Source organism: Brachypodium distachyon, chromosome 2 (assembly GCF_000005505.3).
Source record: "Brachypodium distachyon strain Bd21 chromosome 2, Brachypodium_distachyon_v3.0, whole genome shotgun sequence".
Classification (NCBI taxonomy): Eukaryota; Viridiplantae; Streptophyta; class Magnoliopsida; order Poales; family Poaceae; genus Brachypodium; species Brachypodium distachyon.
Genome location: NC_016132.3, coordinates 12506298 through 12527963, shown reverse-complemented (window position 1 = coordinate 12527963; position 21666 = coordinate 12506298). Strand labels below are relative to the sequence as shown.

The following is a 21666-nucleotide window of genomic DNA, read 5'->3' as shown; positions in this document are numbered from 1 at the left end:
ACCTTGAAGAAAGGCAAGGCGCGCTCGCCCAGCGTTGAGATGAAGTGCCCTAGCGTGGCTACACAGCCGTTGAGGCGCTGGACGTCCTTCACCCTGCGGGAAGCCTCCATCTTCTCGATAGCTTCTATCTTCTTTGGGTTGGCCTGAATCCCCCTGTGTGAAACCAAAAAGCCCAGAAGCTGCCCTGAGTCTACACCAAAAATGCACTTCTCAGGGTTCAACTTGAGCTTGATCCTGCGGATATTATCAAACGTCTCCCGCAAGTCATCAATAAGCGAGTCCCCGCGCTTTGACTTGATGACGATATCATCCATGCAGGACTCAACGTTTCGGCCTAGCTAGGGTCCCAAACACTCGTGCAATGCATGCTGGAATGTTGAGCCCGCGTTCTTCAACCCAAAAGGCATGCACGTGTAGCAGTAGCAGCCAACTGGGGTGATGAACGCCGTTTTTTCCTCGTCCTCGACTGCCATCTTGATCTGATGGTAGCCGAAAAGAGCATCCAAAAAGCACAACAAATCGCAACCGGCAGTGGAATATACTATTTGATCAATGCGAGGTACAGGGAAAGGGCATTTTGGACATGCACGATTAAGATCGGTAAAGTCTACACACATGCGTAATTTATTCTCCCTCTTGGGCACTACGACTAGATTTTCTAACCAAGTGGGGTACAGTACTTCTCTGATAGCCCCACAGCCTTCAGCTTGTCCACCTTTTCCTTGATGAAGTCTTTGCGCTCCTGTGCTTGCCGGCGGATCTTCTGCTTGACGGGGCGGGCGTCTGGACGCACCACAAGTCGATGCTCGATCACTTCCCTAGGGACTCCGGGAAGATCCGACGGTTCCCAAGCGAACACGTCGGCGTTCTCCCGGAGGAAAGTGACGAGGGTGTTTTCCTATTTGGCATCGAGGTTCGCACCGATGGTGACGGTGCGCTCCTCGTTGCCGGCCTGGAGGGGCACCTTCTTCACCTTGAAGGCCTCCTCCTTGAGCTTTTGGCCCTTGCCAGGGCGCGAGCTCGAGCTGGTGCTTCCCCCGGCAAGCTGCTGCGGGGTAACACGAGCCTTTTTCGCTGCGGGGCAGTCGCCCGGCAGCGAGCCTTCGCTTCCGGCGACGCCTTCGTCCCCGAAATCGGCTACGGCGGCGGCCCTGACGACCTCGCCAACACACCAAGCCGTGTCCTTGAGATTGCACTTGATGGAGAGGACTCCGTAAGTGGACGGCATCTTCATCACGCCATAGGCGCAATGGGTTGCCGCCATGAACTTGATCAGCGCCGGCCGACCAAGGATCCCGTTGTATGGCAACGGGGTGTGAGCCACATCAAACACAATGTGTTCAGTTCTGAATGCCTCTCGGGACCCGAAGTATAACCGGCAGTGTGATGCGCCCCAGGGGGTGCATGATCCCGGGGTTCACCCCCCGGAACGGGTCGGTGGGCTTCATCTGCTCCAGCGGCAGCTGAAGCTTCTCCACCAACCTGGCGGACAGGAGGTTTAACCCCGCTCCATTGTCCACCAGCACCTTGATCACCGTCATGTTGTTGATGATCGGTGACACCACGAAGGGCAAGACCCCTGACCCCAGCTGCCGGGCTGGGTGATCGTCGGGGCGGAAAGTGATCGGCACGTGCCACCACTTCAGCGACTGCTGCGGCTCCATGTCCGACAACAGCGCACACACCTCCCGGGTGAGGCGCTTCACCGCGCTATGGGATGAAAGAGCGTAAGCCCCCCCATGGATGCAGGCGACGCCGCGGGGCTCCTGAAAGCCTGGCTCATCGTCCTCATTGTAGTCGGACCCGCGCTGCTCCTTAGCGCGGGCCTTGTCTCGTCCCCGGGGAGGCCGCTCCCTGCCAACGCGGGCTTGGGCTGGACCCCCCTGGGCTTCTTCTCTGCCGGCATCCCCGCCGGTAGGCTTCGCTCCAGCTCTGGGGTCATTTGGGCACTCGCGGGAGAGATGCCTGATGTCCCCGCAATTGAAGCAGGCGCCGGCTGCTCGGCGCTCCTCGTGGCGCTGTTCGCACCTCTGCTTGATGCCCTATAGGATGCGACAATCCTGTGCGTCATGGGTGGCGTTGGCGTGGATGGGGCAGCGGGGCGCGTCGCCCGGCTTGCCACCAGACCCACCAGCGGGCGAGGCCTTCTTCGCAGGCCTGGAGGCAGCCCTCGGTTCCGCGGCAAGCACTTGCTTCCCGCTGCGCTTCAGGGAGCCCTTCTTCTGCGAGCCCTCAGCGGGACTCGCGGTAGCCTTGGCTGCAAGTTTGGGCGCCAAGCGCCCTTCCTCAGCCATGGCACACGTGTGCACCAAGACGTAGAGCTCTTGCGTCGTTCGGATCCGGTGCTGGCTCAGTTTCTCACGCATCTTGAGGTCACGGACGTTAATGGCGAAGGTGTTGATGATGGCGGCAGCCTCCGCCTCAGGAATGAAGTAGGAGAGACTGAAGAAGCGGTTGAAGAAGCTCCGCAACATCTCCTCTTGCTTCTGCACAACGGTGTGCAGCTCTGCCATAGTTCCCGGGCGCTTGTAGCCGCCCTGGAAAGCACTCACAAACTGCTCACGCAGGTCAGCCCAGGAGGCTATGGACCCAGCGGGCAGATTGAGCAGCTAGGTCCCCGCTGATTTTTTGAGGACCATCGGGAACCAGTTGGCCCTGACCTTGTCGTCGGCGCTAATGGCATGCATCCCCAACATGTAGGTCAGGAGGAAATCCTTGGGGTTCACGGTCCCGTCGTACGTCCCGAGCGCCGGTGCTCAGAACTTGCGGGGCCATGTCACCTGGCGCAGCTCGCGGCTGAACGCGGTGCAGCCGTCCTCGGCGCCCATGGGAGCATCCTCCTGCTCCTCTGGGCATTGGCGTTCTGCCTCACGCCGGTGACGCGCTCCAAGCGCTGGCGGAGGTCTTCTTGCTGGCGGGCGTTCAGGACGGCCCGCGCATCACCCCGCGTAACGGTCGGTGACGAATCCGAGGACCCCTCAGGATCCTCGCCTCCTTGCCCTCCCTGCGGGGGAGGGTTTTCTCCCTGCCCCGAGACGCGGGGCGCGTCTCCGCGTTCCAGGTTCTGCCCTCTGCCTGAACCAACCGGGGCGCCTTCGCCTTGCGGTTGCTGGGCGGCGAGCGCAAGGAGCGCGTCCAGCTCCGCCCTCCATGCCTCATGCGCCGGCGTGCCTTGCGGTGGTTCGTAGCACACCATGACACGCGCAACTATGATGGCCTCTGTCAGGGTTTGGGTGGGAGGCTGCCGATTCTCTGACCGGCAGCCCTCCGCCCTGTCCCCGGCGCCCTCGGGTGAGTGGGGCGGGATTCCATCGGCGTCGCACGCGACGCGCTGTGCTCTTGGCGCAGCTGCCGCTGCGTGTCCTCGGCCGCGAGTGGACTCGCTGGCCGGCGCAGGCGGCGTCATGGCCTCTCGGGCAACTGGCTCCGGCACTGGGAGCCGCTGGCCCCCTCAGCCGGTTGTCCGCCAACGGTTGAGGAGGTGGAGGTGGCAGCTGCGACTGATGCTGCACCCGGGAGGGCTCAGGGTTCTCCTGGTCCTGCGACGTGGGCTGCACGTCGTGTGATCGCGTGTGCGCCGCGGGGGCACCACGCGGGTCAATCCGGGAGTCGCCAGCCCGCTTGGGAGGCATAGCAACGGGTTCTGTCGTCGGAGAAGACGAAGCTGACGTAGTTGTAGACGACGGCACCGGCGGTCTCCGGTGAGCTCTCCACACGCGCCCCCTACCTGGCGCGCCAGATGTCGTAGCCCGGGGCTTAGACACCGGGGATGCTAGGCACCCCCTTTCAGGTTCGGCAGTGGGCGTTGGGGATCGCTCCGGCGATCGCCAGCGAGGCCAATGTCAAGCGCAAAGAGGCACAAGTCCGTTTACCCAGGTTTGGGCCACCCTGATGTGTAAAACCCTACGTCCTACTTCTGAGTTTGTATTAGCCAATGAACAAGTGCTTTACAGGTTGCCGGGGGAGTCCCCGGGCGCTCTCTCCACTTCTGCTAAGTGGCTACTTGCTATTTCTGGGCTAAAACTAGAAAGAACCGAACCCTTTGACCGCTGGCGTTAGTCCTCCTTTTATACTCAAGGAGATACCGCAGGTGCCTCGGTGCATGGGGGACAAGTGTCGAGCAAAGACCCTATAGGCAGCTTGTCCTTGCTGCGCTGGCATGCATACATGGCACAAAGCATTGTACCTGGGGCGGTACGTGCCTTGGATTCACTGAGAGCCACTAATTGTGGGCTGACTTGACAAGGAATCACCCTTCTGTCGGAGCATTTAATGCTTGCTTGTGCCATACTCCACGCCCTGACCATCCCTGCTCACGGGGAGCCTGCCGGGCGGCCACATGGCGTCAATGCTCTGCCTGTGGGGTACCGGCCCTGTGGTAAATGCTTGCACCAGGGAGCGCTCTCCCGGCAAGTGACCTTCCCGGGGGGCGCCCTGACGGAGATTCTCTTGTTGCCTTACGGCATGTCCCCTGCAGCCCGGCTAGTCCTGCCGGGCCGATGACTTGATTGTCCTCATTCCAAAAACAAAGAACCCAACCAAGCTTAAAGATTTCAGACCAATAAGTCTTTGCAATGTCATCTACAAGATCGTCTCCAAATGTATGGTCAATCGCCTGAGACCGCTTCTTGACGGCATCATTTCGTAAACGTAAAGTGCCTTCATCCCGGGGCGTATGATCTCGAACAATGCCATAATTGCTTTCGAATGTTTCAACTCAATCAGGAAGAGAAAGGACAAAAAAGGCAAGTTCTGCGCCTATAAATTGGGCATGGCCAAATCCTACGACCATGTCGACTGGAACTTCCTTGAGAAGGCGCTCCGCAGATTGGGCTTCAGCGAATAGTGGATTCGCTGGACTATGGCATGTGTCACCTTCGTCGCCTACTCATTGAAACTTAACGGAGCCCTGCTCCCGCCTTTCCGCCCCTCCCGCGGCCTAAGACAAGGTGATCCACTCTCGCCCTACCTCTTCCTCCTGGTGGGAGAGGGACTGTCTGCCCTCATCAAGAAAGAGATCTCCGACAACAGACTTAAAGAACATCAAATCAGTAGATCCGGCCCGGGCATCTCTCACCTTCTCTTCACCGACGACTGCCTCTTGTTCTTCAAAGCTACTGCAAATCAAGCCCAAGCCGTCAAAAGGATCCTCGACAATTATGAAAAAGGTACTAAACAGCTCCTTAGCCAAGAAAAATGCTCTCTCCTGCTAGGCAATGCCTGTTGCCCATCTCAGGGTGCCAACGTGGCTGCTGTCCTAAACGTCAGAAACACGGGCTTCGATGAGAAATACATGGGCCTCCCGATCCCCAAGGGGCGAATGAAAGATGGCAAATTCCAGAACATCAAGGATCAATTCGAGAAACGGTGTGCTGATTGGACCGAAAAGAACCTCTCTACGAGGGGAAAGGAGGTCATGATCAAGGCTGTTCTGCAGGCTCTCCCCACATATGCCATGAGCGTGTTTAAATTCTCGGCTGGGCTTTGCGAGGACCTGATGCAAATCTCTCACAATTTCTGGTGGGGCGACGAACAGGAAAGAAGAAAATTCATTGGCTCGCTTGGGACCGGCTGATCCTCCCCAAAAGACAAGGTGGCTTGGGTTTCGAAGACTTCCACCTTTTTCAACCAGGCCCTGCTAGCTCGCCAAGCTTGGCGCCTCATCACCATTCCCGACAGTCTATGTGCCCGCCTGCTCAGAGCAAAATATTTTCCGGCAGGCAACCTCGCGGACATGCATTCATCCAAAATGCCTCTCCTTGTTGGAGAGGGATTGAGCATGGTCTAGAGCTTCTCAAAAGGGCCTGATCTGGAGAGTGGGCGACGGCAACAACATTCGCATCTGGCGCGATAATTGGCCGCCTGAGGCCCTGTTTGTTTGGGCTTCTGCTTCAGCTTTTGCTGCTTCTTACTCTCAAACAAGCACTTCTCCCGTTTACACATAAAGCTGAGAAGCACGTCCTGCAGCTTCTGGAGGGAAGCACCTTCCAACATGCTTCTGGAGGGAAGCACCTTCCAACATGCTTCTCAGCTTCATGTGTAAAGAAGAGAAGTGTTTTTTAGAACGCTAGAAGCATCAAAAGACTGAATCGCTCTCCATTCAGAAGGGTCGCAGACCTCATAGACCCAACCTCGGGCACTTGGCTGGAACAGCGCATCAGGGAGATCTGCATTTCTCCGGACGCCGACACCATCCTCGCTGTTCCTCTGCCCACTACAACGATGGTTGAACCATGAAACTTGAGGAACTTTCTCAGTACGCAGCGCGTACAGACTGGACCTTACCGACCACTGCCAAGCCTTGGCGCACGGGCATGGCATTACCCACCCCTTCGGAAACAGGCCAATTTGGGATCTTATTTGGAAAGCTGATGTTCAACCAAAGATTAAGATTTTCGGGTGGAAATTGGCGACCAACTCTCTTGCAGTATAGGAAAACATAGCTCACCGAATCCCAAATGAACTTCCTACTTGTCAGATCTGCGGTACTGAACCTGAAGACGACTACCACGCCATCATGATTTGCCCTCGATCGCGTGCCCTTCGTGCTGCAATGAAAGAACACTGGGACCTCCCCCCAGATAGTCGTCTGCGGTGCAACGGAGATGATTGGCTCATCGCTGCCCTGGCCAGTGTCGACATGACTACTCGCTCGAGACTGCTCATGTTGTGGTGGCGTGCCTGGCACCGCAGAAATAACATCATCTTCAATAATGGCGACTGCCCCTGCAAGCATCAATCTCCCTGCCCAGCTCGCCTTTGCGGTTGGATGCACACTGCTCTCCGGCGCTCCATGGCAAGGCCCCTGCCCACCTGGCGCCACCTGTGGTCCACTGTCCGCCTCCGCCGGACAGCACCTCGTCCCCCCCACCCCCCCTCCCAGCGGGTGGCTCAAGCTCAATGTGGATGCCAGCTACCACGACGACGATGGAAGAGGCGCCTGGGGCGCCATTCTTCGCGACCACACTGGGACCATTGTCGGCTCCGCCTGGGACGGTTCCGTGAGGTGCCTCGGTGCTGCCACGACTGAAGCTTTGGCGGCGAGGGACGGGCTCCGCTCCCTCCGGCACCTCATCCGTGGTCCCCTCTACCTGGAGAGCGACTGCATCGCTCTGACCAGGGAGCTCGCCCAGCCTCTCCATGGCCGCTCGCCTACTTCCCTCTTGGCAGCTGAGATCTTGGACATGCTCAGGTCCCTCGACGACTTCTGCATCAGCAAGACGCCAAGATCCACCAACACGGCGGCCCACGACATCGCTACTTTTGCCTGGTTAGGTGTGAGTTTGGGTGTGTTGACTGGTTCAGCGCCTGTTTTTTTGTTGGCATGAACCCAGTCGAAACTTGTAATGAATTTACCTGATCTATATACACACCGCTTTAAAAAAAAGAACACACACACAAGCGAGACCAAGACTCTTCAGTCTTCGTGGAGCTAAAGATGGTCTTTTGTGAAGCCAGTCCTCCTGGGTCTTTTTAGTGTTTATGACCATCTTATGGCAAGAGCGAACCGTGAACACACCGGTTTCCTCAAAATGCCAGGCCCAAAAATCCCCATAACTAGCAGTGCTAAAGGATAGCTCGGATAGCATCAACATCCATTGTGAGGAAATACTTAGGAAGTTTCTGCATGTTTCACGTGCCTTCCGTAGGGATGATCAATTCAGAGACTCGACCGGGGGAATCAAACGACACTTTCCATCACCAAACCGGCGGACAACGCCAGTTTCAATACATATCGCCCTTCAATGATGGCTCTCTAGATTTGAGATGGACGATCGCCAAGCAGAGCCTTCATCAAAGAACATGCAGGATAATATTCAGCACGTAGGATCCTACCACTTAGAGAATTAGGGAAGTCAGTAGGCGCCACGCTTGTCGAGCAAGTAAAGATAAATTGAAAAGTTCAATACCCCTGAACCAAGCCTGCTCATATACTTTGGCATAGTCATAGTCTCCCATGAAACCAGTGAGTCCTACGCTTGGTGTTCTTGCTTCCACACCAAAAGCGAAGCCCTCGTGGGAGTTTGAAACATATAGGTTGGGAGAGCATGCTCTACAGATTTAATTAAAACCTCCTTGCCCCCGACAGACAAAGTTAACGCGTTAACCAAAACGGGTACGTGACATTACAACCGGTTAGCTAGAGACATCTTTCACTCCTAGAAGATCACAATCATTTAACCAATAAACAATTCATTTTACTTCAAGTACCAATTGAATAAAGAGTTCATTGTATATCAAGTATCAATTGTTAGCTTGATCAGTCCACTCATTTCGTTTCGGTCTACAAGTCACGTAGTATTAAAATATTACTGCATTCTGTGATTCTCAGATGTAAATGGTGGGCCATCAGCTATAAGGCCTTCAAAAACATCCAGAGTTGTTACGGAAAAGTGGAAAACAGCTCACAAGCACAAGCCAACCCCAACAGGATATATCGAATATAACTAATCTGGCATTCTCCTGTTTCTGTGCCCCTAACAACTTCAACATTTTCATGAAAAGAAAACATTGGCATTCGACACCAAGTATCAGCTAGGCAACTGCTCATCTGCGGCTACGTCTAAATTACTCAGAGGAAGTTCCTTTGCACAGCTCCGGATGAAAAACGGGACGACAATCCTTGAGTCATGTTCTCTGGATCTAAAGCCACATTCTGCCGCCCGGCAGTCAGATCTTTCTCACGATCCCATGGCTTCCATGGGTGATTTTCCTCCCATCCTTCTTTATCTCGTTGCTTATGCTTCTTTTTCTCCTTTTTGCTCTCTCGGTGCTTCTGCACAAGAGATACTGATCTCTTGGACGAGTTGTATTTATCTACAAGAGAAGCATCTGAGCTTTTGCCCTTGTCTTCATATCCATCTGCAATTGCTTTCGCTTTGTTATAGGCCTCTAAGTAGCTGCAGCAAACAGAACGAGCCATTATGACATACAGAAATATCATGAGAAAATACTACTGTCTTGCGGGTGCAGAAAATAATTGATTGATAGCGTATCACAGAGAGGAAAAAACAATCAACGGTGGAACCATACTTCTGCTGTGCCTTTTGGGCTCTATCAAGAGGACTATCTGTCCAAACACTTGTGTCACCACGTCCTTCTTTACCATTCATACTGAATGACGTAGTTGAATGCATTGGTACTCCAGCCTGTGAAAAAAAAAAGTAGATATTATCAGATACAAACATGCAACAAAACACAAGGCATGCAAAAAAGGAAACAAGTAGATATTCTAGTCATTCACTTTTCTTTCAGGTGGCAGTGTGGTCATCCATTCATCCCGTGTAGGTGGTTCTTGTGGCTGTTTTGGAGCGGCCAAAAGTTCTTCATCACCCTCAAGAGATATACCTGTGAATGAAATAGCTACCATATTAATACCATGTTCTGCTCTTCATAAAATCTACTACTCCCTCCATCCCATATTAAGTGTCAAAATATTGCATGTATCTAGACGCATTTTAGGTATAGATACATCCATATTTGGACAAATTTGAGACACTTAATATGGGACAGAGGGAGTATAACAGTCTAGATCATTAAAGTCTTATAACGGGCATTTACAAGTGTACATAGCCCCCATCATGCATATATAATATATATGATGCTAATTATTACTTGAGGCCAACTCCAGTGAATAAATTTTACAAAAGGATCAACAGCATGAGTCATATTAGGTCAATAATATCAACAGAGGAAGACTTGAGAAGATGGACTTGCTGGACGAGAGAAGCAGGCAGGCATAGAAAGGCATGAGTGTTACACAGCTCTGGTAAGAAAACAAGCAGCCTTGTCTCAGTAGGATTATGATAACAAGGGTGTAGCAGAATAGGGATCGGCACAAGTATTAGTTTTTGAACTGGAAGGAAGAGGCTAGTTAACTTGGAACAATATCATGCATAGGAGTATAGCCGATTGTAATCTTTGGGGCAAGCAATAAAATCTACCCTTCTTGTTTTTCAGTTGTCTAGTATCTCTCGCCTACCCCGACTACCTCCTGCAATCCACCAGGCAGTGTCTACTATCGCTGTCTGGTCAGGCCACCAGTGAACCGCATCAAAGGAAAGCACATGTCCTTATCCTCATCTTCCACAGAGACATCACCAAGTATCAGGGCTCCTTCATGACTTCATCTACTGGGTCACTTGCTACTGCTTCATTAGCTGCCCAGCTAGCACCATCAGTTATAGCACCTCTGCTATCTGCCAGCCACTGGTACCAATCATACCCTTTGCTCCACAGTAGCCTCCAATTGGCCTTTCAAAGTACACTAGTCGTCCATACAGCAGGGATTTCCAAGATAACACAAACTCGACTCCTGATGTGCAGTGAGGCAACAACATACACTCAAGAGGGTCAACTGTGCAAGTGATTCTTCTGCGGCCAAAATAAAATAATGTCTTCTACCCCAATTCTAACAATCCTGTCCTCTCAAATCTACCTCAACTACCTCTGCAATCTGCTAGCCACAGTGCCTACTGACCACTGTCAGCTTGGGCCACACTGGTGAACCACCCATATACCTCCGTCGAAGGCAAGCAGTAGAACACATCATTATATAAAGCCATAGTCAATTAAACCCAACTAAAAATATATTCCTTCACAGTTGAACAAAATGAAGAAAAGAAGAGCAATTGTGTGTTGTTAGTGACACAAAATGGGATTTCAAATCGAGAGCAGCACATTAGGGTCTTCTCTCATAAAATATCCCATTGAAGACCAAATAGTTATTGCTATTGCTGCAACTGCAATGCATATCATTTTCCTATATTAGTAAATTTCTGAGTTGACGCTGTTGCCTTGTTAACATTACAGAAACTTACCTTGTAACCGTCTCCATTCTGCAGCCTCACGCATTGCTTTAAGCTCAACCTACAAAAATACATGAAAAATATAACATTGATTCATGCAACAGATAGTCGTACTGTCAGCAATCCTAACCACTAGAAAGATGATCTTGACAAATCAACAAGTTACCTCAAATTGTTCCATCTCCTCTTTCTTTTTTATCTTCTCATCTATCACACCTCTCTGCAATCATGGAAATTTGCTCATCACAAAATATCCGTAGAATTTTCGTCAAAAAAAATATCCGTAGAAAAGGGGAAAGCAAGCTGAGTCAACAAAATGGGAATTTATGGCATTCACATGGCGAGCTAGTGTTAAAACAATTAACAGTAAAAAGTAAAAACAAGCTGACAACATGAAAGGGTATATCCCTAGATTACCATGCCCACAAAGCATGTGATGACGCGTTCAGTACTAGGTACTCCACACTTGGCGTACAAGGGGACCCTGGCCGGGTAAGGAATCTACCCCATGGACACTAAACCGGTACCCTGACTCGGAAGGTTTTCTCCTATTAAAGGGTGTGATGGGAGTCTTGATGGGTACGAGTCTCGCCATGAACCGCCATACAGACCACCTATAAAGAGGGGTCCTAGGGGGTCTAAAGGAGGGACAAGCGAGATCAGATCAACAAGGAGCAAGTCAGGAAATCCTCGCCAAGTTGCTAGTTCGATTAGCTACACAACCATCAGTATCGTGAAATAATAATGGTATTTGCAGGATGTAGGAGCCTATTGGCCTGAAGCTGGATAAACTGTGTTTGGCATATCTCTGAAGTCCACACGGTATCCTCTTGTTGCCACCAGCTCTCTACCATTCGCGTAACCATTGCTTGCAGGATCGATGTAAAGACCTACCCCACAGATGGATAACTGACAACTGGCACCCACCCTGGCGCAATGCGTCGATTCCGTTGAATCAACTTCATTGACTTCATCATGGACATCACATGACACGGCGGCGGTATCCTGTCTGGTTACACCGCGTACCTGTTCTCCGACGGGGTTGCTACAATAACCCTAGTATCTCATCAGAAAGAGCTAGTCAAGGCGAGCAAGTCTATCTCCGACTTACGACTCGATCTTGGGCTCAGAGGTGTTAGTACTAATCTTGTCATAATTAAGTTGTGGTATCTAAGAGAATCTAGTTGACTGTCAGTATATGGAGCTAGCTTAGTCTTGAAGTATCCAAGGTATGTAGGAGTCCTACTAGAAGTAAGAGTCTTAAGCCTTTGTGTTCAAATCAGTTTTGAATAGCACTGTGAACAGTAACCGACCTAGAAAGCCTATATAAGGATGTATCCCCTTTGTAAGAAAATGAAGTTTGTATCACTTGAGATATCTAATAAAGCTTCCTACTAGTAGAAACCCTGTGTGTGTACGTGTGTGTGAAGCACATTTAGACAGAGTTGTGTGTGCAAAGCTCATCTTTTAAAAGGTGAGAGGCTGAGAGCCCCCTAGCTACAAGAGGAAGAACGAGATAGCTAGCGGCTTGGGAGCTCTAGAAGTCCCAACCCTAGTCATAGCTCCGACTCCGCGTACAACGCTCCAGGTTTTCTGCATGATGAACCCATCATCGACAGATCAGGTGTTTCATGGACCCGGCCTCGGACGAAGCTCCGATCCTGGACCCTGCTCCAGGTTATCTACACACCCAGCGTCCGGTTTGACAATGGGATTCAATTCCCCCAACATGACCATCCCCTGCTTTGGCCAGTACCCAACATCAACGAAAATAAGGGAATCCGGATTCTGTTACCGATTGGGCAGCTAACCTTCGCAGAAAGCATCATAGGGACAAAGCACAGCTACAACTCGGGCGGCCCCTGGGCTACTGGTGCCTGCACTCAGAAGCACCGATACGGCTAGCTCGGCCATATCGGTGTGATGAGCATCTCTAACTCTAAAAGACTAACATTCACTAATCCGGCAAGCGTCCCTATTCTTGGAATGGTACCCACTTCCAACCAAATTTATAAATATTAAAAGATTTAGTAATTTCCTTTCCGCCTATCTCAAACTTCGTGCATAGCTACATATACTATTGTGTTGGACCATTCGCATGCCAAAATGAAGACAAGTCATACGAATCCTTGCTCCAAACTCAAAATGTGTGATGTTAATAAATATAGTCAATAGTGGTAGTAGGCGTGGTGGTGCCCCATCCGAGAACAAAAGATCAAATTTTGAACATAGCTCGTACGAATGTTCAGGAGTTGATTCGAAACTGCTCAAACCATAGACTCAAAACAACATGACCTATCTTCACGGGCTAGGTTTAGTTGGGTTCGAGCCAGCTAAACTGATAGGAACAGCCGCTTGGCAGGCTAGCACTACAAGCGCCTCCTCACTGAACAGAACGAACCCACAACTATAGGTTGTCTTTGTCTCATTGTTCTTCACACCTCAACCAACAGTCACAGCGACGATGACAAAAATCGGTTGACCAAAGGAGGAACTGAAACGCAGTGTGCTATGGCGGCCATAAGCCCACTTTTCATCTCAACTGTCGTCTTCCTGTTATGCAGCGTTTGTCAAGAGAAAAGAAAAGGTAAGATCCTGACTTCGATGCTTCACCCTGGACTCGGTCGGATATCTGGCTTTTCGTGTCTTCTTAGCTCCGCTTACTGCTTCTTCTTAACTGAGAAGCCAACACAGCCTTTTTGGATCTGATCGAATAGAACCTCGCCTTAGACCTTGCGACCGAATGCTCTTCGTTCGGATTGACGACTTGGACCCACTTCTCCATACGGTGAGAGATAAAGAGAGCTGTAGATTCGAACAGGTAACGCAGTTGTAGCAGCTTGCATGCCTGCGAGGCTAAGGTGACATGTGTTTTGGATCTTCCTCTCATTGCTTGCCTATTCTCAATGTACTGTGGATTCCACTCCCAGGGGCTAGACGCAGTGCTCCGGAAGCCACCATTCCACCACTTGCGCAAAGACAGCAACCCCGCGCTCCTACTCCTAATCGTCGTCATATAGGCACATGAGTATGCAGCAGGGAAGACAATCTCGCCGCAAAGCGCAAAATGTGGCGCTGGTGCAAAGACGATGGCTCCATAATGCCGTTCCTCCCCTATGTCGGCGTCCGGTCAATGACAGGGTTCGGTGCTGCTCCAGTTCTTGGCTGAGTTCAACCTGTACGACCCGTGTAAACAAGCTAGCCCAAACTATCACACCGTGTCACTTCTGGGTTCAGGCCTAATAGCTCATCATACCTTCCCTTTCCTTCTTGGCACAATATAACCTTTCATGGTTAAAAAAAACTCATTTAAACTACTCTTCCGTCCCATATTAAGTGACTCAAATATACCCAAATATGAATGTATGACTGTATCCATACCCAAAAAACATCTAGATACATGTAATATTTCGTCACTTAATATGAGATGGAGGGAGTATTATGCTACCTCCGCCAATTGAAATATCCAGTTATTTATTGTTTCTATAGAAGTGCAAGAGAATAGCTTTTGTAACTACTTGTCATGAGTGAAATCCGAGCATGAGGTATTCAAGATATGTACCTTTCCGGGGTCTTGTAAGTCTTTGAAAGCATTGTTCAACTTTACAAATGCCTCCTGAGCTGAAGGATGGGGGCACTTGTCTGGATGCACTAAAAGAGATAGCTTCCAATACCTACCATATAAGATAAGAGGAATAATCAGCAAGTAGATGGTTGAACGAAAGTACATGAGCAACAGAGGCAGCAGCCACAGGTGCTCTGACATAGAGATTAGTTTTACTTATTAACTGAGATGCCATGTTAGTTAAAAACTAAGGTGGTTAGGCAGGCAGCTATTGATCCAACCTGCTTTGGTAGTTCGAGGATGGAGGCTGTATTTGTCGTAGTTCAGCATGAAAATTAGATCGTAGTAGCTTGGGGGGTACCTTTTCCTCCAAGAAAAGGTAGAGAAGTGATACAGCGGTAGGATTTGAACTCACAACTCCCCATGCTCCTACCTGAGCAAACTATTTACTTATCCTCACAAATCTTACGATGTGATATGTACTACAGTAGACGCACCTGGCTCAACAAGCTATGCCATAGACTACATATCCTCATAAATCTTACAAATGGGTATGTTTAATAGGCATCCAGGGCTGGTATCCCACTCAATCAGGGTGTAGCTGCAACCCTGACAGGGTTAGTGATATCTACTGAGCTTTTTCTGATCATAAAAAACTCTAAAGTAAAACATTTTTCTGAAAAAACATAATCAAAGAACACTGACAGAGAGGAAAAGAAAAGGGTGAGAGGCGCGCTCTTTGATATCAGTGAACGGGCCACAGGGTAAAGTCCCCCACCCACCCACCCAAAAAATAGTACTTACACAACATAAATATAATACGACATGCAAAGTACAAAAACAGCACCTTTTCTTAATGTTCTCAGATGACATCTTCCAGTTTATGCCCAGAACATCATAGAGCGCGTCTGCATCAGCACCCAATATTCGAGTAACCTACAACCAACTCCATGAAAATAAAGAATTAAAGACCAATAAATAGTATACATCAAATCAAAACTAGATATGCGATACCAAATAGCCTAACAAAAATGATTTCCAATCGACCACAGTTTACTCAAAGCAAGAAAAATGTTAAGAGCGCTAAGTAGTTTGCCTATGACCAATATGATGGAACAGAAAAATTAGAATCCTGGTAACAACTTAACCAAGAAATAACATTACGTAATGCTCAGTACGAAATTTCGAAATACCAATACAATCACAGGTTAGATGATACTCTCTCCGATCCTAAATTGTTGTCGAAATATTACATGTATCTAGACGCTTTTAACGAATAGATACATCCATATTTGAGCAAATTTGAGTCAAGAATTTAGGATCAGAGGGAGTACATGCCAACTATTGGAATATATCTGACATCGTTGACAAGATAAACTGGCTCCACAAATAGATTATACGAACACTGCCAATAGCAAACTAATAAACAAAAGGGTAAGAAAACGGCCTAGTAAATATGTTCATGGCTCACAAACAAATGAGAATGGAACCTACACTGCACTTACGATGTCTTCTGCCAACTTAAAGGCCTAGCATAGACCATAGAGATGCGAATAACAAAGGACCTAAGAGGTTAAGACAACTTTTAGAGCTAAATATAACTAGTCAAAGCAGGAAACAATGTAGACCACACAAGAACGGCAGACTGTTGTGTCAACACTTGTACATACTACATAATTGTCATGCAGAACAATCTAAAATTATGTATAAACATTTGCAAATAAAATTGTCACTAAAATGTACCTCTTCAAATCGCTCAGCTTCATTTGCAGATGCAGCTTCAGCAACCATGGCAGGTGGTGGAGGTCCTATAAGAGAATCATTATCAGCTTCCAATTCAGCATCCCTGGAGGTAGAAAAGGTATATTTAGTATTAAGAGTATAAAACGGTGCTCAATGAGTTATGATTCAGTGACTCATTGGATGACAGAGGTAGAAAAGGTATATTTAGTATTAAGAGTATAAAACGGTGCTCGATGAGTTATGATTCAGTGACTCATTGGATGACAGAACTTCTTACAGTCCCTGCATTGTATCATAAGGTCACAGAAATAAAACCTTACCGGCACCTAAGAGCCTCTGTCATTTCAGCTGCTGCAGCTAGTAACTCACGTGATGGCATTGCAGGACCAATTACCCTACACACAAGAAACCTTGTTGGACAAAACTGAGAAATTATTTTAAAAGGCATCTTATTATTTTGCTGGATAACAAGTGAGAGATGAATAAGCATTTCCCAAAAACATTCAGCTACAATAAGAGCCCGCTAAATGCCAAATCTAGAAAACAGGAATTCTAGAAAAGTAGGATATTTTGTGCAAGAAAGAAAAGGCAGCAATTATGAAGCATCAACGAAGAGGATCCTGATATGGGTCCAGATTAAGTTATGTGATTTGCCTAGTCATTATACAGAACAGACACCAATAGCAAACATACAACACTGTACCATTCCCATGCAATCAGTGTCCTCTGGTAGCACCACTACAGTACAACCGAGAACTTGACATTTGATTATGGACAATTCACATCATACTGATTATGTACAGGCCAATATATCATCTACTGTTGAACAAATCATAAATCAGGTGAAGTTAAAAAAATACCAGGGGGGCAGTACATCTACTGCTATTGCTCAAACACTAAGAAAATCATATATCAAGTAAATAAATACGAAGACCTACGGGCAGGGTGCCCTTGATATTTTGTCTAAGCAGCCCCCTTTGTTTTTGTCCAAGTAGAAGCGAGAAACTCAGTTGTATACTTGCCCATGTGGAGTTGAACCAGGCTGGTTCAGAACACCCAATAGTACCTGGCCACTGAACTAGCGCTCAGTTCTCTCACAAATCAGGTCAAATTATCTGCCTGAAATGAACATCTGACCGTAGGCTGTAAACAGTCAATACAACATCTACTAGTATTACCCAAAGCATAAAAATAAATCAGTTAAATATCTGCCAGACCCAGAAGCAAGAAGGCACAACCACTTATTGTCATCAGTCCAGAGAACACTAATAATTACCTCTTTTTCGGGGTGTCATCTTCCCTGTCAACTTTTCCTCCGTGTGCAGGAGGGAAATCATCTTTATTTTGTACATCAAAATTAGATGACAGTAGTTGTTGTCTCTTCTGTAACATCGCATTCTCATTTTGATCATCCCCACATTTAGCACTTCCTGATAATATTGGTCCAATAATATCAAGAGTAGGAACTCTTTTTGGTGGTAGCAAGTAAGCTCCATTTGAACTTTCTTTCAGCTTCAGCGATCTGAAAAGTTTCTTCAGGCGCTTCACCAATGGCTTGTCAGATATTCCAGAAATATCAATGCCTTCACCGCCATCTATCATTTGAAGGAGCTGCGCGTTAACAGAAGTTATTATTTCATAGGGATATCAGAGATAGCCGATATGATGTAGAACAAAACTAACTAAAAGTAGGACAAAAAAATCTCTCCCTTCAACTCTCTCATATCCAGTGAAACTAGCAGCAACAGCAGCGAGCAAGCATTGGTAATACTATAACAGAAAGTGCATTTGAATAAGTACAAAATATAAGTAGATTGAATCATTGAATTGAAATGAAGTGGGCACGAACTGAAAATATACTTGTGTAATATTGTGGAAATATGTGCATGTGGCTGTGTGCAGTAGAGTGAGCTCAGAACCCTTGAAAATGCACCAAAACTAAATGAACCATATGCCATTTGAAAAAAAGTGTATGTGTTGGATTAACAAAAGAATAAACCAATCTATGCGAAATGTGCGCATCCTAGTTACAGCTTCAACTCCATTTACTAAAATGAGTGCAAGCCAAGCCACCATTGAAAATGGATTAGTGTGTACTTTACAACAAAAGAATAGAGTAAATATCACAGAAACCCTATAATTAAACGAAGTGTATCAAACTACTCCCTCCGTCCCATAATTCTTGTCGAAATATTACATGTATCGAAACGCTTTTTAGTAATAGATACATCCATTTTTGGACAAATTTGAGACAAGAATTATGGAATGGAGGGAGTACATTTTTTGGATTTTTTATCACTTAACCCTGACTTCTGTACTAAACTGTATCAGAAAACCCCTAATTTGGTCATCAGCTCAGGTAACAGCGATTCTGACAGTGGGTCCCACTTGTCAGCCTCAGAATCATAAAAGCGCTTAGGTTTAGGCGGTCCAGTGGTCCGCCCAGGTCCGGTTCTTGGCCGGTTCAGACTGGTTCGGTTGCGCCTGCCGCTAACAGTTCTTATGCCACCGCTGTCCCATGCCTCTCGCTGCCCGCCGCTTCGTCTCTCGCGATGGAAGAGGGGAGACTTCACATGAAGCGGCTAGTAAGTACATTGTGCCCCTTAAGTTTTTCAGGCCAGTTTGCGGATTCTGTTCTGCCCGGGTAAAATTGGTACCGAAAAACACGAGTTCGGTAGACTGAACTCACGTTTTTCCGTTCCGATTTTACAGGATCTGCTAGAGTTGCTCTAACACTCTGCCCTTCCAGAACGCCATCTTCTATGCCTAGTTCTTTGACGACAAGAACAGCATGCAGCTGTATCTCCCCAAAGGCACAGTGGCTCACAGAATCTCCATAGATGGTCTCAGGGTGGCCTGAACCGGTCCGGACCAGCCAAGAACCGGACCGGACCGCCTAAACCTAAGCCTTTATATAATTCTGAGGCTGACAGGTGGGACCCACAGCCGGAATAGCTGTTAGCTGACCTGATGGCCGAATTAGGGGTTTTCTGATACAGTTTAGTTCAAGAATCAGGTTTATGTGATAAGAATTCCAAAAGGTGTAGTTTTCTGATACACATTGTTCAACTGCAGGGGTTCTGTGATATTTACTCAAAAAAATAATAAGAAAAGCATCTTCAGTGCATTCCATTAGAAATGCTCATTACACTGTCACTTGTAAAATAGATCTAGGGATGCACAAACCAACTAAGTATACTTCTACTAGCAGAATAACTGTAGAAATGAGAAACATAAGATTGAAATACAAGAAAAGAACAAAATGCGATATTAACATCAAAATGCAGTTTCTGTTTGAATTATTGCTAAATAAAAAATGACATTCATGTGTTACTATTAGTACCATAGTTTACCAAGACTATTTGCAGTGCAGTGTTAACAATTAGTAGATGATATAAATCAAGAACTTTGGCGTCTTTTATAAAATATAGACAGGTCATTCCAATGATGCACAGTAAATGTAACAGATTGGTTCACACTGTAATATCCTGATATCCCACTCTCTTTTACATTTTTAAGATACTAGCAAAATACCGGGGCATTGCTACAGACTTAAAAAATACACCGCATGTTTAAAGAGAATAATGTACTATCATTCCTTATCTCAGCTAAAGTAATCCATAGCCATTCTCATCTCAGTGGTTTGTGCCAAATGAACAGGTGGCAGCCACAAGTTGAGATCTTTACAGGAATAAAGACTACAAATTACGACTCAAAATATCTTCACAAATATGGATTAGAACATAACTATAATTTATCCACTTCAGCTGTAACAGCTATAGTTTTCAATTGGTAAGAATACTTCATCGGATAGACTACTGTCTTATGCAAATTAACTGATTTTTTTCTTTTATTGTGATGTAATTTGCAGGTCTAGAGTCGGTCAACCTGTAATAGAAAAATCCCCAATGAAGAACTTGAAATGAATTATTGAAGATTGTACCTGACAAAGCTCACCAGCAACAGCTGGGAATTCACTGAGAATGCCGCGCACAATCTGCCGCGCCTCCTCATTATCTGAATCCTCTGAACCTGATCCAGAAAAGTCACTGGCATCGCCATGGCGCTGTACCCGCCCCTCATCCCTGCGTCTCCTACGGCGGCGGCGACGGTTTTCGTCGCGGGAACAGTGTGAGCGGCCACTGCTTTTGTGGTGATGATGTTGGCGATGGGACGAGTTGGACGACTTTCTGTGCTTGCTGCCGCTATGGCTCCGGTGCTCGAGACTACGGCCGGGGGAGGAAGCCGAGGAAGGGTAAGAATCGGAGTCAGATGATGGTGAGGCGTCCCGAGATCTCTTGCTGCTGCGGCCGCGGCGGCGTTTGCCTTCTTTCTCTCCGTCGCCTCTTCCCATCTTAGGGCTCATTTGGTTGTGAGGGAAATAAAAGCCTGGGAAACAAAGCCCTAGCGGGGATTTTTAAGAGCACACGGGATCCCCTCCCACCATCGGGGAAATCTCAAGCATCCCTGTTGACGAAATGACCATGGAGGTAGGGAAGAAATTCTACAAGGAAGCTAGTGGCATATGCAATCAAAAAGGGATGCTCATAGAAGAGGAGCCGCCATGGATCTGCACAAGGAAGCTGTTGGAGGAGGAACTACCGCCTGATCGTGAAGATAAGAAATTGTAGGAGGAGCCGCCGCCGGATCTGTGTAGGGAAGAGACAGGAGGACGGGTCGGCGCCGGATCCAGCAGGGAAGAAACAGAGGGGCCGCCGCCGGGTCGTCGCAGTGAAGGAATTGAAGGGCCGCCGGGTATGCTCTAGGACGCGGCGTTAGGAGCGACGCGGGACAGAGGGAGGGGGAGGAGTTCGTGCGAGCGAGAGAGAGAGAGGATTAGCGCAGGCGCGAGAGAGCGAGGAGAGAGACGAGGTTTTCTCCCCGACGTCCCCACACGCGGATTCTTTCCCCGCGGAAACGGCGTGGATGGCAGGATGGGGCCGAAAAGACACGGGATGGAGGGCAGCCAAATGCGCCAGTGGGCTACCCAGAGCTAAAGTGCCCCGTGGATTCTAACACCGGGTATTGGGCCGGGATCCCGGGGGGATTCCGAGGAACCAAACGAGCCCTTAGGGATGGGTTTCGCGCTGGCCCAACCTGCAAACGGCGCAGACGAGCGGCGGCCGCGGAGGCGTACCACACGGGACGATGCGGAACGTAAGAGGAGCGACACAGCCGGTAGGGCGATAGACTAGGCGGAGCTAGGAGATCACCTGGGAACGCAGAGGAGCTAGTCGCGCGGGACGTCGGCCGAGGGAAACCCTAGCGTGGGAGGGGGGCGCGGGAGACGCTCGGCGGCTCGGGGCAGGAGCAGCGGAGACCAGAGCACTGCAAGATCAGTAACACACTGCTCCCTCCATCCCCGGTTTATTTCGAAAATTTACGGAGATTTTCTTCGAAAAAAGACCGTCACCAATTAATGTGTACCTAATAATAAAAACAATAGTGTTTCTGTCGTTGGTCTTCGTCCCGGCAATTTTGTGTTTTGCTCCTTCCTTTTTTTAGAAATCAACGCGCAGTCCCAATTGAGAACGGAACTGGGCTTTTCTA

The 21666-nt window shown here is 48.4% G+C and overlaps 2 protein-coding genes across 2 annotated transcripts; one reads left to right on the top strand and one right to left on the bottom strand.

Moving 5' to 3' along the window:
• Positions 1-5016: 5016 nt before the first annotated feature.
• LOC104582573 lies at positions 5017-7401 on the top strand. Its single transcript, XM_024458435.1, has one exon. It carries the CDS (start codon positions 6714-6716, stop codon positions 7326-7328), a length of 615 nt encoding a protein of 204 aa, XP_024314203.1. The 5' UTR covers positions 5017-6713; the 3' UTR covers positions 7329-7401.
• Positions 7402-8212: 811 nt separating this feature from the next.
• On the bottom strand, positions 8213-21362 carry LOC100833068. Its single transcript, XM_003567713.4, has 11 exons — positions 20060-21362; positions 17393-17727; positions 16437-16511; positions 16117-16219; positions 15221-15309; positions 14371-14482; positions 10975-11028; positions 10821-10869; positions 9245-9348; positions 9034-9149; positions 8213-8900 (listed from the first exon to the last, which is right to left on the bottom strand). Exons 1-11 carry the CDS (start codon positions 20480-20482, stop codon positions 8573-8575), a joined length of 1788 nt encoding a protein of 595 aa, XP_003567761.2. The 5' UTR covers positions 20483-21362; the 3' UTR covers positions 8213-8572.
• Positions 21363-21666: the final 304 nt, after the last annotated feature.

What these genes read in the sequence shown, in the direction of transcription:
- LOC104582573 (XM_024458435.1), top strand. Translation starts at nt 6,714, where the DNA reads ATGGCGACTGCCCCTGCAAGCATCAATCTCCCTGCCCAGCTCGCCTTT.
- LOC100833068 (XM_003567713.4), bottom strand. Translation starts at nt 20,482, where the DNA reads ATGAGCCCTAAGATGGGAAGAGGCGACGGAGAGAAAGAAGGCAAACGC. An exon ending in GATGACACCCCGAAAAAGAG is followed by an intron (nt 16,512 to 17,392) that starts GTAATTATTAGT and finishes TCTTGTGTGTAG; the next exon opens with GGTAATTGGTCCTGCAATGC. An exon ending in CACTGCCACCTGAAAGAAAA is followed by an intron (nt 9,150 to 9,244) that starts GTGAATGACTAG and finishes TTTTTTTCACAG; the next exon opens with GCTGGAGTACCAATGCATTC.